The sequence below is a fragment of the Phalacrocorax aristotelis genome, chromosome W (genome assembly GCF_949628215.1).
Source record: "Phalacrocorax aristotelis chromosome W, bGulAri2.1, whole genome shotgun sequence".
Taxonomy (NCBI): domain Eukaryota; kingdom Metazoa; phylum Chordata; class Aves; order Suliformes; family Phalacrocoracidae; genus Phalacrocorax; species Phalacrocorax aristotelis.
In genome coordinates, this window is record NC_134310.1 from 28,447,494 (window position 1) to 28,458,110 (window position 10,617).

At 65.7% G+C, this 10,617-nt stretch overlaps 3 protein-coding genes across 4 annotated transcripts; 2 read left to right on the plus strand and 1 right to left on the minus strand.

Moving 5' to 3' along the window:
- The first annotated feature begins 262 nt into the window (after positions 1–262).
- IFI30 (IFI30 lysosomal thiol reductase) lies at positions 263–2,375 on the plus strand. The gene is made up of 7 exons (XM_075077200.1): positions 263–505; positions 1,276–1,455; positions 1,534–1,608; positions 1,689–1,784; positions 1,867–2,019; positions 2,103–2,171; positions 2,248–2,375. Exons 1-7 carry the CDS (start codon positions 371–373, stop codon positions 2,311–2,313), a joined length of 774 nt encoding a protein of 257 aa, XP_074933301.1. The 5' UTR covers positions 263–370; the 3' UTR covers positions 2,314–2,375.
- Positions 2,376–2,724: 349 nt separating this feature from the next.
- On the plus strand, positions 2,725–7,135 carry MPV17L2 (MPV17 mitochondrial inner membrane protein like 2). 2 transcript variants are annotated; one of them, XM_075076728.1, is made up of 6 exons: positions 2,725–2,767; positions 4,988–5,199; positions 5,480–5,650; positions 5,958–6,034; positions 6,125–6,253; positions 6,359–7,135. In XM_075076728.1, the coding sequence occupies exons 2-6, from the start codon at positions 5,025–5,027 to the stop codon at positions 6,422–6,424; spliced, it is 618 nt and encodes a 205-aa protein (XP_074932829.1). In that variant the 5' UTR covers positions 2,725–2,767; positions 4,988–5,024; the 3' UTR covers positions 6,425–7,135. The 2 variants fall into 2 exon arrangements, with proteins under 2 accessions (XP_074932829.1, XP_074932830.1); XM_075076729.1 differs by lacking the exon at positions 2,725–2,767 and adding an exon at positions 2,768–2,844.
- RAB3A (RAB3A, member RAS oncogene family) lies at positions 6,646–10,615 on the minus strand. The gene is made up of 5 exons (XM_075076726.1): positions 10,522–10,615; positions 9,330–9,557; positions 8,971–9,089; positions 8,730–8,854; positions 6,646–8,331 (listed from the first exon to the last, which is right to left on the minus strand). The coding sequence occupies exons 2-5, from the start codon at positions 9,555–9,557 to the stop codon at positions 8,141–8,143; spliced, it is 663 nt and encodes a 220-aa protein (XP_074932827.1). The 5' UTR covers positions 10,522–10,615; the 3' UTR covers positions 6,646–8,140.
- Positions 10,616–10,617: the final 2 nt, after the last annotated feature.

Here is a 10,617-nt window from a genome sequence, read left to right on the forward strand (position 1 = left end):
GGGGCCCAGCAGACCACAGCGGGGGCCTAACACTGAGCCACCCCCCTGCCTATTTGGGAGACGCCGAACGCGGGCTGCTCGGGGTTGGGTTTCTGTCCCCGACCTGTTGCAACCTGCAGGGAAGCGGCAGCTGCCGGTGGGGCCGGGGCGAGGGGCTGCAACCCCAAAGCCCCGATTCGGGGCTGTGGCCCCCAGCGGGACAGCGGGGACAGGGTGGCAGGAGCCAGTCAGCCCCCGTGAGTCAGCAGCGTTGGCGTCACGTGAGGAGGCCAGTTGAGCCAGGCAGGAAGGGCGTGCGGAGGCGGGCGCAGCCAGGCTTTAAAAGTCCTCGTGGGGACAGGTTTTGCCTCCGCGCCACCCCACCGTCCCCATGGCCCCCGCGGTGCCGCTGGCTCTCCTGGCACTGGTGGCCCTGCTGGCCCCAGGGCTCGGGGTGGCCTTCCCCAGCTGTGACTACCCGGTCCACCTCTGGTGCAGCTCACGGGAGATCGCCGTCGCCTGCCAGGTCAGAGCCACTGGTGCCAAGGGCTGCCCCGGTCACCCACCCGCGCTGGCAGCCCACGGAGGGCAGGGCCACCCGGCACACGGGGACATGTCCTGCCAAAACGGCACGCGCAGGGCTGGGTGCCCGCCCGGCGAGCGGGGCTGGGGTGTGCGGGGACGGTGTCGGGGCATCACCTGGCCGCGGGACCTGGTGCAAGTGCTGGCTCCGAGCATCCCTGCGGCACAGGCTGCCACGCCACAGGGATACTTGGAGCCCGTGTGCTGCGCTGGCACCACAGCACTTCCCGGCATCCCTGGGGAAGCGCCGTGCTGCAGCCGGACCCCCAACCCTTCCCCAGGCGCTGCTGGCACTTCTGCTTTTTTAGCATAAAAGAGCTTTTCATCTTATTCTGCCCTGAACATCCCTGGACAGTGACACTGCTGCAATGGTGGGTCCGGCAGCGCCCCGTGAGCCCCACGGGTACGCAGCTACCACCCGGCAGTGGGTGCTGGGCTGTACCCCTACCCAGGCTTGTCCCAGCCAAACGGATATGTTTTACCCCAAAATATTTTGGGGAAGTTCCCATGGAAATCCCCTGCTCTGCATTCTGGCAGCACACGGGATCCTGATGCTGCAGGAGGCCCCTGACTGCTCTCACTTCCCTCCAGCCCAGCACACCCTCATCCTTCTCCTGCCCCACATCCCAGGAGCTCTGCCCCATCCCCTGCAAATATGGGGGAGGGCTGCAGCTGTACACCCTCCTGCACACCCCAAAACCTTCCTGCACGCAGGCGGAGAGCCGCTGCACCAATCTCTCGCACCCGGTGGCTGCCCCCGTGGAGCTGACCCTGTACTATGAGAGCCTGTGCCCGGCGTGCCGCGGGTTCCTGGTCCAGCAGCTCTTCACCACCTGGCTGCTGCTGCCCGCCGAGGCCCTGAACATCACCCTGGTGCCCTACGGCAACGCCGAGGTAGGAGCTGGCCCGAGCTGGTGCCGCGGGTGCTCACCCCAGCGCCGCCAGCCCTGCTCAGACTGGTTGGTCCTGCAGGAGAAGATCGTCAGCGGGAAGTGGCACTTCCAGTGTCAGCACGGCCCGGAGGAGTGTTTGGGCAACATGATCGAGGTGATGGTGCCAGTCCCTGTCCCCACAGTGGAGGCATGAGGGGGTCCGGCGGCCCCTCACTGCCCACCCTGTCCCCATAGACCTGCCTGATGCACGAGGCCAAGAACTTCAGCACCTACTTCCCCGTCATCTTCTGCCTGGAGTCGGGCAGCTCCGTCACCAAGAACCTGGAGGCCGTACGTCCCCGTCCCCCGCGCCCCGCCACGGGGACGTCCCCGTCCCCCTGACCTCCCCGTGTGTCCCCCCCCTCCCCGGCAGTGCCTGCAGATCTACGCCCCGCAGCTGGACAAGGACCGCATCGCCGCCTGCGTGCAGGGGGACACGGGGGCCGCCCTGATGCACCGCAACGCCCAGCTCACCGAGGCGCTCGACCCCCCGCACCAATACGTGCCCTGGATCGTCATCAATGGGGTATGGCATGGCGGGGGACGGGGGGGACACCAGGGCACTGGGACGCCCCCTGACCTGCCCCCTCTCCCCCCTCACACACACAGAAGCACACAGACGAGCTGCAGGCCCAGGCCGAGGCCTCGCTGCTGGGGCTGATCTGCCGCCTCTACCAGGTGGGTCGAGGGGCCGGCGGGGGCTGGGGGACACGTCGCCGTCCCCACCGGGGCTCTACCGGCCGCTCTCTTGCAGGGGAAGAAGCCCGAAGCCTGTGGGGGCCCGGCGGCCCCGAAAGCCCTGAGCGGCTGCAGGCGCTGAGGGACGGCGTGGGAGCACCGAGCAAGAGGCGAATAAAAAGGATGGTTTTAATGGAAAAACAAGAGGCTCTGGAGTGGTGTGGAGGGGGGCGGGGAGGGGGAGGGAAGCGGGGAGGCGGCGGCCTGCGCGCCGCCGCGGTGCGGGGGGAGAGCGGGAGCGGGGCCCCCGGCCTCCGCGCCGGTCCCTCCCGGTCCCGCCGAACGCTGCTGCCTCGGTAGGTGCCATGGCGGCCGCCTGTGCCTCGGTAGGTGCCATGGCGGCCGCCTGTGCCTCGGTAGGTGCCATGGCGGCCGCCTGTGCCTCGGTAGCTGTCATGGCGGCCGCCTGTGCCTCGGTAGCTGTCATGGCGGCCGCCTGCGCCTCGGTAGCTGTCATGGCGGACACCGGAAGCGGAAGGCGTCCCGTCACGGGAGGCGTCCCTTCTTCCGCGTGCCGGTGGCGGGAGCGCGCGGCGGTGAGCGGGGGAGGGGTGCCGGGAGAGGAGGATTGGGATGGGTCGGTGGGAGGAACTGGGGGAACTGGAAGCACAGGGTAATTGGGTTGGGGTGTCCAGGAGGGAGGGCTGGGGCGGCCAGGGGGAACACTGGGAGGACTGGAGGCACAGGAGAGGGTACTGGGGAGCACCGGTTGGGGAACCGGGGGGCACCGGAGGGGAAACTGGGGGGCACCGGAGGGGAAACTGGGGAGCACAGGTTGGGGAACCGGGGGGCACAGGAGGGGAAACTGGGGGGCACAGGAGGGGGAACCGGGGGGCACAGGAGGGGAAACTGGGGAGCACAGGTTGGGGAACCGGGGGGCACAGGAGGGGAAACTGGGGGGCACAGGAGGGGGAACCGGGGGGCACAGGAGGGGAAACTGGGGAGCACCGGTTGGGGAACTTGGGGGCACAGGAGACTACATGGGGACGTAGTGGATAAACTGGAGTGAGTGGAGGGCGTCAGCAGGGTAACGGGGGGACTGGGGGGGGGCAGCAAGGGTAACGGGGGTATAAGGGTAACTGGGGAGCACTGGGGGAGCTGGGGGGCACCGGGGTGATGGGGGAGGGTTCAGCGGGGCGGCAAACGGGGCACAGCAGGAGTAACAGGAACTGGGGGGCACAGCATGTGTAACTGGGGGGGCACTGGGAGGGTACAGCGGGGGGAACTGGGGGAACTGGGGGGCACAGCGTGTGTAACTGGGGGGCACTGGGAGGGCACAGCGGTGCGAACTGGGGGAACTGGGGGGCACAGCATGTGTAACTGGGGGGGCGCTGGGAGGGTACAGCGGGGGGAACTGGGGGAACTGGGGGGCACAGCGTGTGTGACTGGGGGGGCACTGGGAGGGCACAGCGGTGGGAACTGGGGGGCACAGCATGTGTAACTGGGGGGGCACTGGGAGGGTACAGCGGTGGGAACTGGGGGAACTGGGGGGCACAGCATGTGTAACTGGGGGGGCACTGGGAGGGCACAGCGGTGGGAACTGGGGGGCACAGCATGTGTAACTGGGGGGGCACTGGGAGGGTACAGCGGTGGGAACTGGGGGGCACAGCATGTGTAACTGGGGGGGCACTGGGAGGGTACAGCGGGGGGAACTGGGGGAACTGGGGGGCACAGCGTGTGTAACTGGGGGGCACTGGGAGGGCACAGCGGTGCGAACTGGGGGAACTGGGGGGCACAGCATGTGTAACTGGGGGGGCACTGGGAGGGCACAGCGGTGCGAACTGGGGGAACTGGGGGGCACAGCATGTGTAACTGGGGGGGCGCTGGGAGGGTACAGCGGGGGGAACTGGGGGGCACAGCATGTGTAACTGGGGGGGCACTGGGAGGGTACAGCGGTGGGAACTGGGGGCCACAGCGGTGTAACTGGGGGAACTGGGGGGGCACAGCATGTGTAACTGGGGGGGCACAGCGGTGGGAACTGGGGGGCACAGCATGTGTAACTGGGGGGGCACTGGGAGGGCACAGCGGTGGGAACTGGGGGGCACAGCATGTGTAACTGGGGGGCACAGCGGTGGGAACTGGGGGCCACAGCATGTGTAACTGGGAGGGCACTGGGAGGGTACAGCGGTGGGAACTGGGGGAACTGGGGGGCACAGCATGTGTAACTGGGGGGGCACTGGGAGGGCACAGCGGTGGGAACTGGGGGGCACAGCATGTGTAACTGGGGGGCACAGTGGTGGGAACTGGGGGGCACAGCATGTGTAACTGGGGGGGCACTGGGAGGGCACAGCGGTGGGAACTGGGGGGCACAGCATGTGTAACTGGGGGGGCACTGGGAGGGCACAGTGGTGGGAACTGGGGGGCACAGCATGTGTAACTGGGGGGGCACTGGGAGGGCACAGCGGTGCAAACTGGGGGAACTGGGGGGCACAGCGTGTGTGACTTGGGGGGCACAGGGAGGGTACAGTGGTGCTAAATGGGGGAACTGGGGACCGCAGCATGTGTAACTGGGGGGGCGCTGGGAGGGTACAGTGGTACTAACTGGGGGAACTGGGGGGCACAGCGTGGCTAACCAGGGGGGAACTGGGAGGGTGCAGCGGTGCTAAATGGGGGAACTGGGAAGCACAGCATGGCTAACCAGAGGGCCACGGGGGCTTTGGGAGGGTACAGCGGTGCTAACTGGAGGAACTGGGGAGCACGGTGTGGCTAATGGGGGGGCTGTGGGGGGTCTCCATCCCCACTGACCCCCGTGGCAGGGGGGCTGGGGGCGGGGAGGGCGTGTCTGACCGCAGGATGCTGGCGCGGGGCCGGCGGCTCCTGCACTGTTGGAAACCGCTTTTCACCGGCCGCCTGCTGCTGCTGACCAACACGGCGAGCTGCGGCGCGCTGCTGGCCGCCGGCGACACGCTGCAGCAGGCCTGGCACCGCCGGCGGCACCCAGACGCCGAGCTCCAGGTGGCCCGCACAGGTGACAACCCAGGGACGGGGAGGGGGACAGCCATGAACCGGGGCGGCGGAGGGGGGGGTGGTGATGCAGCGCAGCCTCACACATCGTTTAATCCATGGTCATTATCACCGGAGGGGCGGAATTGGGGAGGGGGGTGTCACATTCCCTGGCACGACGCAAAGCCACGCTCCTTTTTTTGTGCCTTCCCCAGCGCCGGATCCGGTTTCAGGGGGGCCCCAGGGAGTGGGGGGGGGTGTCACATAAATAATTAACCGGTCGCCGGGGCGGTGTTGTGTTGCAGGACGCATGTTCGCTGTCGGCTGCAGCATGGGCCCGCTGATGCACTACTGGTACCTCTGGCTGGACGCTGCCTTCCCGGCGCAGGGCATGCGGGGGCTGAAAACTGTCCTGAAGAAAGTCCTCATCGACCAGCTGGTGGCATCGCCCGCCCTGGGCGGCTGGTACTTCCTCGGTACGCGGCGGCACCCGCCTTGCGGCAACGGCACTGGGAACTGCGCGTGGCCCACGCCGCCGGTGACGCGTTAAGGCGCGTGGGTGCCGGCGTGACGCCTGTCACCCTTGGCGGGGAGGATGTGGGTGTCCCGGGACTCCCTCCAGCTGGTGCTGCTGGTGGTGTTGCCCTTCCCTCCTACAGTGGGGTTTTTTGGGGGCGTTTTTTCAGTGTCCGGCGCTGCTGAGGTGGCAAATCCCATCCACGCTCCGCAGCGTGGAGCCCCGTGGGGGCTCCCTACCCCACTGATGTCCATCTGTCCCCGCAGGCATGGGCACGCTGGAGGGCCAGTCTCTAGAGGAGAGCTGGGAGGAGCTGAAAGAGAAATTTTGGGAGTTTTACAAGGTAAATACACCCCGCTGGAGCTCTCCCTCCCATCCCTGCTGGGGCCTGGGCTCCGGCAGGGAGTGCCTGGCTGCTCCTTGCTCTCAACAGGCTGACTGGTGCATCTGGCCGGCGGCTCAGCTCATAAATTTCCTCTTCGTCCCACCCAAGTACCGGGTGGTTTACATCAACGTGATCACGCTGGGCTGGGACACCTACCTCTCCTACCTCAAACACCGGGTGAGCGGCGGCCCCGCGGTGCCACACAGCCGGGCTTCGCCGCTGCGGCCAGCCAGGGTCGTGCCAAACATGCCTTATTTCTCTTAATTTTCCCTTATTTTCCAGCCTGGCAGCCCCTCGAGCGCTAAGCAGGACTCGCCGCATGAGAAACAGCGCGGTGTCGGGACGTAAAGAGGCAGCTGCTCTCAGCGACTGCAACATTTTCGGAGGCTTGTGCCCGCGGGGAGCAGTTTTTCTGGGCATCGTGGTGGACGCGGCTCAATCCGCCGAAGAAATGTGATGGCCAGAGACCACCGCCAGCGCCGTCTGCAGCTCACTGCAGCCCGTGCGGATCTTGCTGATGAACCCATCTACCGACTGCAACGATGCCTAAATGTGGTTTTTCTAAAGCTTAAAGCTGTGCCTTACTTACAGCTCTGCCCTCATCCCTCCTGCCACACACCAGCCCTCCCACGGCAGCAAGCCAAGCTGCCGCGCGGCAGCCGGAGCCATTTGGTGGATGCTAATTAAGAAACCAGATAATTTCTGCTCCTCTCCAGTACCGAGCGCGACAGCACGGGGGGCAAGAACGCTGAGGTTATCGCCACCGCGCGGAGGGACCGTCCCGCTACCCCCCTCCCCACCTGCAATGAGGCCGAGGAACCGGTGATCAGCATTGATTTATTTCTTCACAACATTTCTTTAATACAGTGATTTTTAGGAAATTGTACTCTTTTGACACTTTTGACATTTGTACAGTACAGTGTAACTCTTCCATAAGTAAACTTCACAAAAAATAGGAAAGGGGAAGGGGGGAGAGATGGTACCGCAGTCAGGGAGGGGGAAAAAATCTGTAAAATAAAGACACAGCGTTCCAAGAAAAATAAATAGAGGGCAGCAAGATCTCCGGGTCCGTCGTCACTACAGGAATATCCACTTATTCACAGTCTGCACAGAAGCACGGTACTACAGAAACACACGACGAGCCCAAGGCCCTGCAGCAAATTAGCGACGCTCCTCCGAACCCCGCTCGCCCCCTCCTCACGAGCCAAAACCGGGGGCTCTGCAAAGGTCTCCGTCCCTGAACCGGAGCTAATTTGCTGCAGTTTGCTTGGCTGGCCTCGCTCGTGGGTGTGGTTTTTTTTTTAAAAAAAAAAACCCTTTAAATAAGAGAATTTTTAAAAGTGATATTCACAAGCAAGGTTACCACACTGATGGGGGGGAAAAAATGCACCAGCACGGCCACAGCACAGCAGGTCACGCGCACAGCGTCACTTCCTACGCCTATTTACAAGGAGTTTTCCTTATGTACAAGGAGGAAGACGGCGGGAGCATAAATTAGCATCTATTTATACAAATAAACAAGAGTTAGGAAATATCCATCCATCTTGGGGGGGGGGGGGGGGGGGGCGGGAATAAGAGGCAGGTGCAAAGAGCCCCCAGGAGCTCTTTGGGTGGGCAGGACCTCCACCGGGCTGGGGAGCGGGACACGGGGAGTCCCAGCAGGACGGGAGGTTTTGGGGTCCCATCGCAGCCCCCACCCTGGGCAGGGGACGCATCCCTGTTCCCTGGGGACAGCGGGGAGGGATGGGACCGCCGGTGGCGGGAGCTGACGGTGGCGAGCGGACAGAGAAAATAATATTTCTCAGAGAGTGGGGCTCGTGGAGCGATTAAAAGCAGAACAGGGGGAGTCTTCTACCAGCCCAGGCTTAAAAATAAATTAAGGGGGGGGGGCCACAGCCTAACTGAATTAGAGTGGGGGGGACGCTCCTAGAGGGGCTGCAGCCCTTTCGGAGGTATCAGCAGCAAAAGCCCCCGCGGGACCCCCAAGAGGGGGTACGGGGAGGCGGCGGGGGGGTGCACTGACCGATTTTTGGGGGGCGGGTGGGGTGGGGGTGGGGGCTGGCCCTAGCAGGCACAGTCCTGGTGCGGGGGGGCCTGCTGGTCCGTGAGCTGAGGACCCTGCTTGGCGCCGGTGACCGCCGGGTCGGCCGTGTCCAGCGACTCCGACATCTTCTCGCAGATTATATCCACCAGCCGCTCAAAGGTCTGCTTGACGTTGATGTTGTCCTTGGCGCTGGCCTCGAAAAACTCAAAACCTGGGAGGGGGGAACACAACATCAGGGCTGCAAACCCCCGCCCCGCCGCAGCCCCGCATCCACCCACCCACCATCGGAAACCTTTTCCAGCTCCTCCTCCCCTCATTCAACACTGAAGAGCTGCGTGTGCCACGCGCCCCAACCACCGGCTGCCACCTGCCCCTGCACCCACCCGGGGACACCCAATTTTCCCCACCTGGCACCTCTCGGCAGCCGGCAGCAGGTTTACGGGGCTGTAATAGAAACCAGCGGCTTAATTACACCTCTTTCTTTTTTTTGTTAGGCGACAAGTCACCTCTGCTATTGAAGCAGAAGAATTACAGCGAGGGAATTAAGCCCCTAATTAAATTATTTGTGGGAAGATGGCTGCACTGGGGCGGGTCCCCCCCCCAACTCACCCAGATGCTCGGCGAGCTGGCGGCCCTTTTCTGAGGAGACGACACGCTCGTCCTCCATGTCACACTTATTCCCCACCAGCAGGACCTGGGCGTTGTCCCAGGAGTAGGTCTTGATCTGGGTGGACCTTCGGGGAAGGCAAAGAGGGAAATCACATCGGGGGGCAGGGCACGGTGCCGGGGGGATGCCCGTGGAGGGGAGGACGGTTGGGGGGAGGTGCTCGGGGCCCGCCAGGGCGCTCACCAGTCCTGCACGGCGTTGAAGGACTCCTCGTTGGTGATGTCGTACATCAGGATGAAGCCCATGGCACCGCGGTAGTAGGCAGTGGTGATGGTGCGGTACCGCTCCTGGCCGGCCGTGTCCTGGGGTGGAGAGGGCACGTCACCCCCGGGGACGTGGGGACACGTGGTTTGCGGGGTCCAGCCACCCCTCAGGGCGCTCCAGAGGACAGCGGGGTCCCCAGGGACACGTCCCTCCCCACCAGCACTGCAGCCCACCCCCGGCGCTTCCAGCCCTGACAGATGGCGGAGCAGCCCCACGCCAACCATCCCCCCCGTGCCGGTGCGGGGACCGGCGAGGACCCCCGGGGTCGGGGGGCTCACCCAGATCTGCAGCTTGATGCGCTTGTCGTTCCGGTAGATGGTCTTGACCTTGAAGTCGATGCCAACGGTGCTGACGAAGGCAGGCGTGAAGGAGTCGTCGGCGTACCGGAAGAGGAAGGAGGTTTTCCCCACGCTGCTGTTGCCAATGATCAGGATCTTGAACATGTAGTCGAAGTTCTGGTCCGAGGATTCCTTCTGCCCATAGCGGGAGTCGGTAGCGGACGCCATCTGCAAGGCGGAGGAGAGGCCGTGACGGGGACGGCGTGGCAACAGCCAGGGCGGTGGTTGCAAACTCACGCGATGCCGGGCCCCGGCTGGCACCGGCGCTGCAGTCCGGAACCGTTTCCCACCGGTGCGGGCAGGGTTAAGTCATATTTTGATTCGGGATCGGCGAGCATCACCAAGGGCGAGGTGCGCTGCCATCAACAGGCCGGCTCCTGTCACCCCCAACGCAGGGACCCCAAGAAGGTGCCTGCAGCAAATGTGGGGCGCGCAGACCCCAGCGTTTGCTGGCCCAGCAAAGCGTTTGCTGCAACCCTGGCAGGGGTGCAGCTGGCGGCCGGGGTGCTGCAGCCTCTCCTGCATCTCCCCTGCAAAATGGCACCTGCAGCAGAGCCCCCGCACGCCGTGCCCAGCCCGGCGCGGTGCTGCGGGGTGGGTGCTCGGCGCTGGGGCCGGGGGTGGGGCGGGGGGGGCGAGCGATGCCGCGCAGGGGTGCACAGAGGTGGGTGCTCGCCCGGGGTCTGCGGGGCGGTGCAAGGGTGCTGCAGGGCGGAGAGCGGGGATGCCGGGCAGCGGGCGCTGCGGAGCGCAGCGTGCTGCTGCGGCGGGGGTGCGCAGGGTGCTGCGGGGCGGGGGCGGGGGGCAATGCAGGGTGCTGCAGGGAGGGGCTCAGCCGCGACCCCTCCCCGCAGGCCCGAGCCCGGTGCAGCCGGCCGGTCCCCGCCGCAGCCCGGTGCACCGAGAGAAACCCCCCCACACACACCCCTCAACCCTGCAGCGAGGAGCGCGCCCCCCCGCTGCATCCCCCCCCCCCTCCGCTGCGGTCGCCATCGCCCCCAGCTGGCGTGCCCCCCCCTCCCCGAGCAGCGCCCGCCCTTCCCCGCCCCCGGTGCCGGGGGGTACCGGGGGGTGTCGGGGGTGCTGGGGAGGGGTGTGGGGGGGGGGGGTGCCCGGGGGCGCGCGCGCTCACCTCCAGCCCGCGCTCGCGCCGCCGCCTCCTCCTTGCAGCAACTGCAGCAGCGGCGCGCGCCGCCCCGGCGGTTGCAGAGCCCGGATGACGTCGCCG

Coding starts and splice junctions, on each gene's coding strand:
- MPV17L2 (XM_075076728.1), top strand. CDS start 5,025: ATGCTGGCGCGGGGCCGGCGGCTCCTGCACTGTTGGAAACCGCTTTTC. Junction 5,651..5,957: donor GGGCGGCTGGTACTTCCTCG/GTACGCGGCGGC, acceptor CTGTCCCCGCAG/GCATGGGCACGCTGGAGGGC. Junction 6,035..6,124: donor AATTTTGGGAGTTTTACAAG/GTAAATACACCC, acceptor TGCTCTCAACAG/GCTGACTGGTGCATCTGGCC.
- RAB3A (XM_075076726.1), bottom strand. CDS start 9,557: ATGGCGTCCGCTACCGACTCCCGCTATGGGCAGAAGGAATCCTCGGAC. Junction 8,855..8,970: donor TTCAACGCCGTGCAGGACTG/GTGAGCGCCCTG, acceptor CCTTCCCCGAAG/GTCCACCCAGATCAAGACCT. Junction 8,332..8,729: donor CCAGCTCGCCGAGCATCTGG/GTGAGTTGGGGG, acceptor CCCCCCTCCCAG/GTTTTGAGTTTTTCGAGGCC.
- IFI30 (XM_075077200.1), top strand. CDS start 371: ATGGCCCCCGCGGTGCCGCTGGCTCTCCTGGCACTGGTGGCCCTGCTG. Junction 1,456..1,533: donor TGCCCTACGGCAACGCCGAG/GTAGGAGCTGGC, acceptor TTGGTCCTGCAG/GAGAAGATCGTCAGCGGGAA. Junction 1,609..1,688: donor GTTTGGGCAACATGATCGAG/GTGATGGTGCCA, acceptor CTGTCCCCATAG/ACCTGCCTGATGCACGAGGC.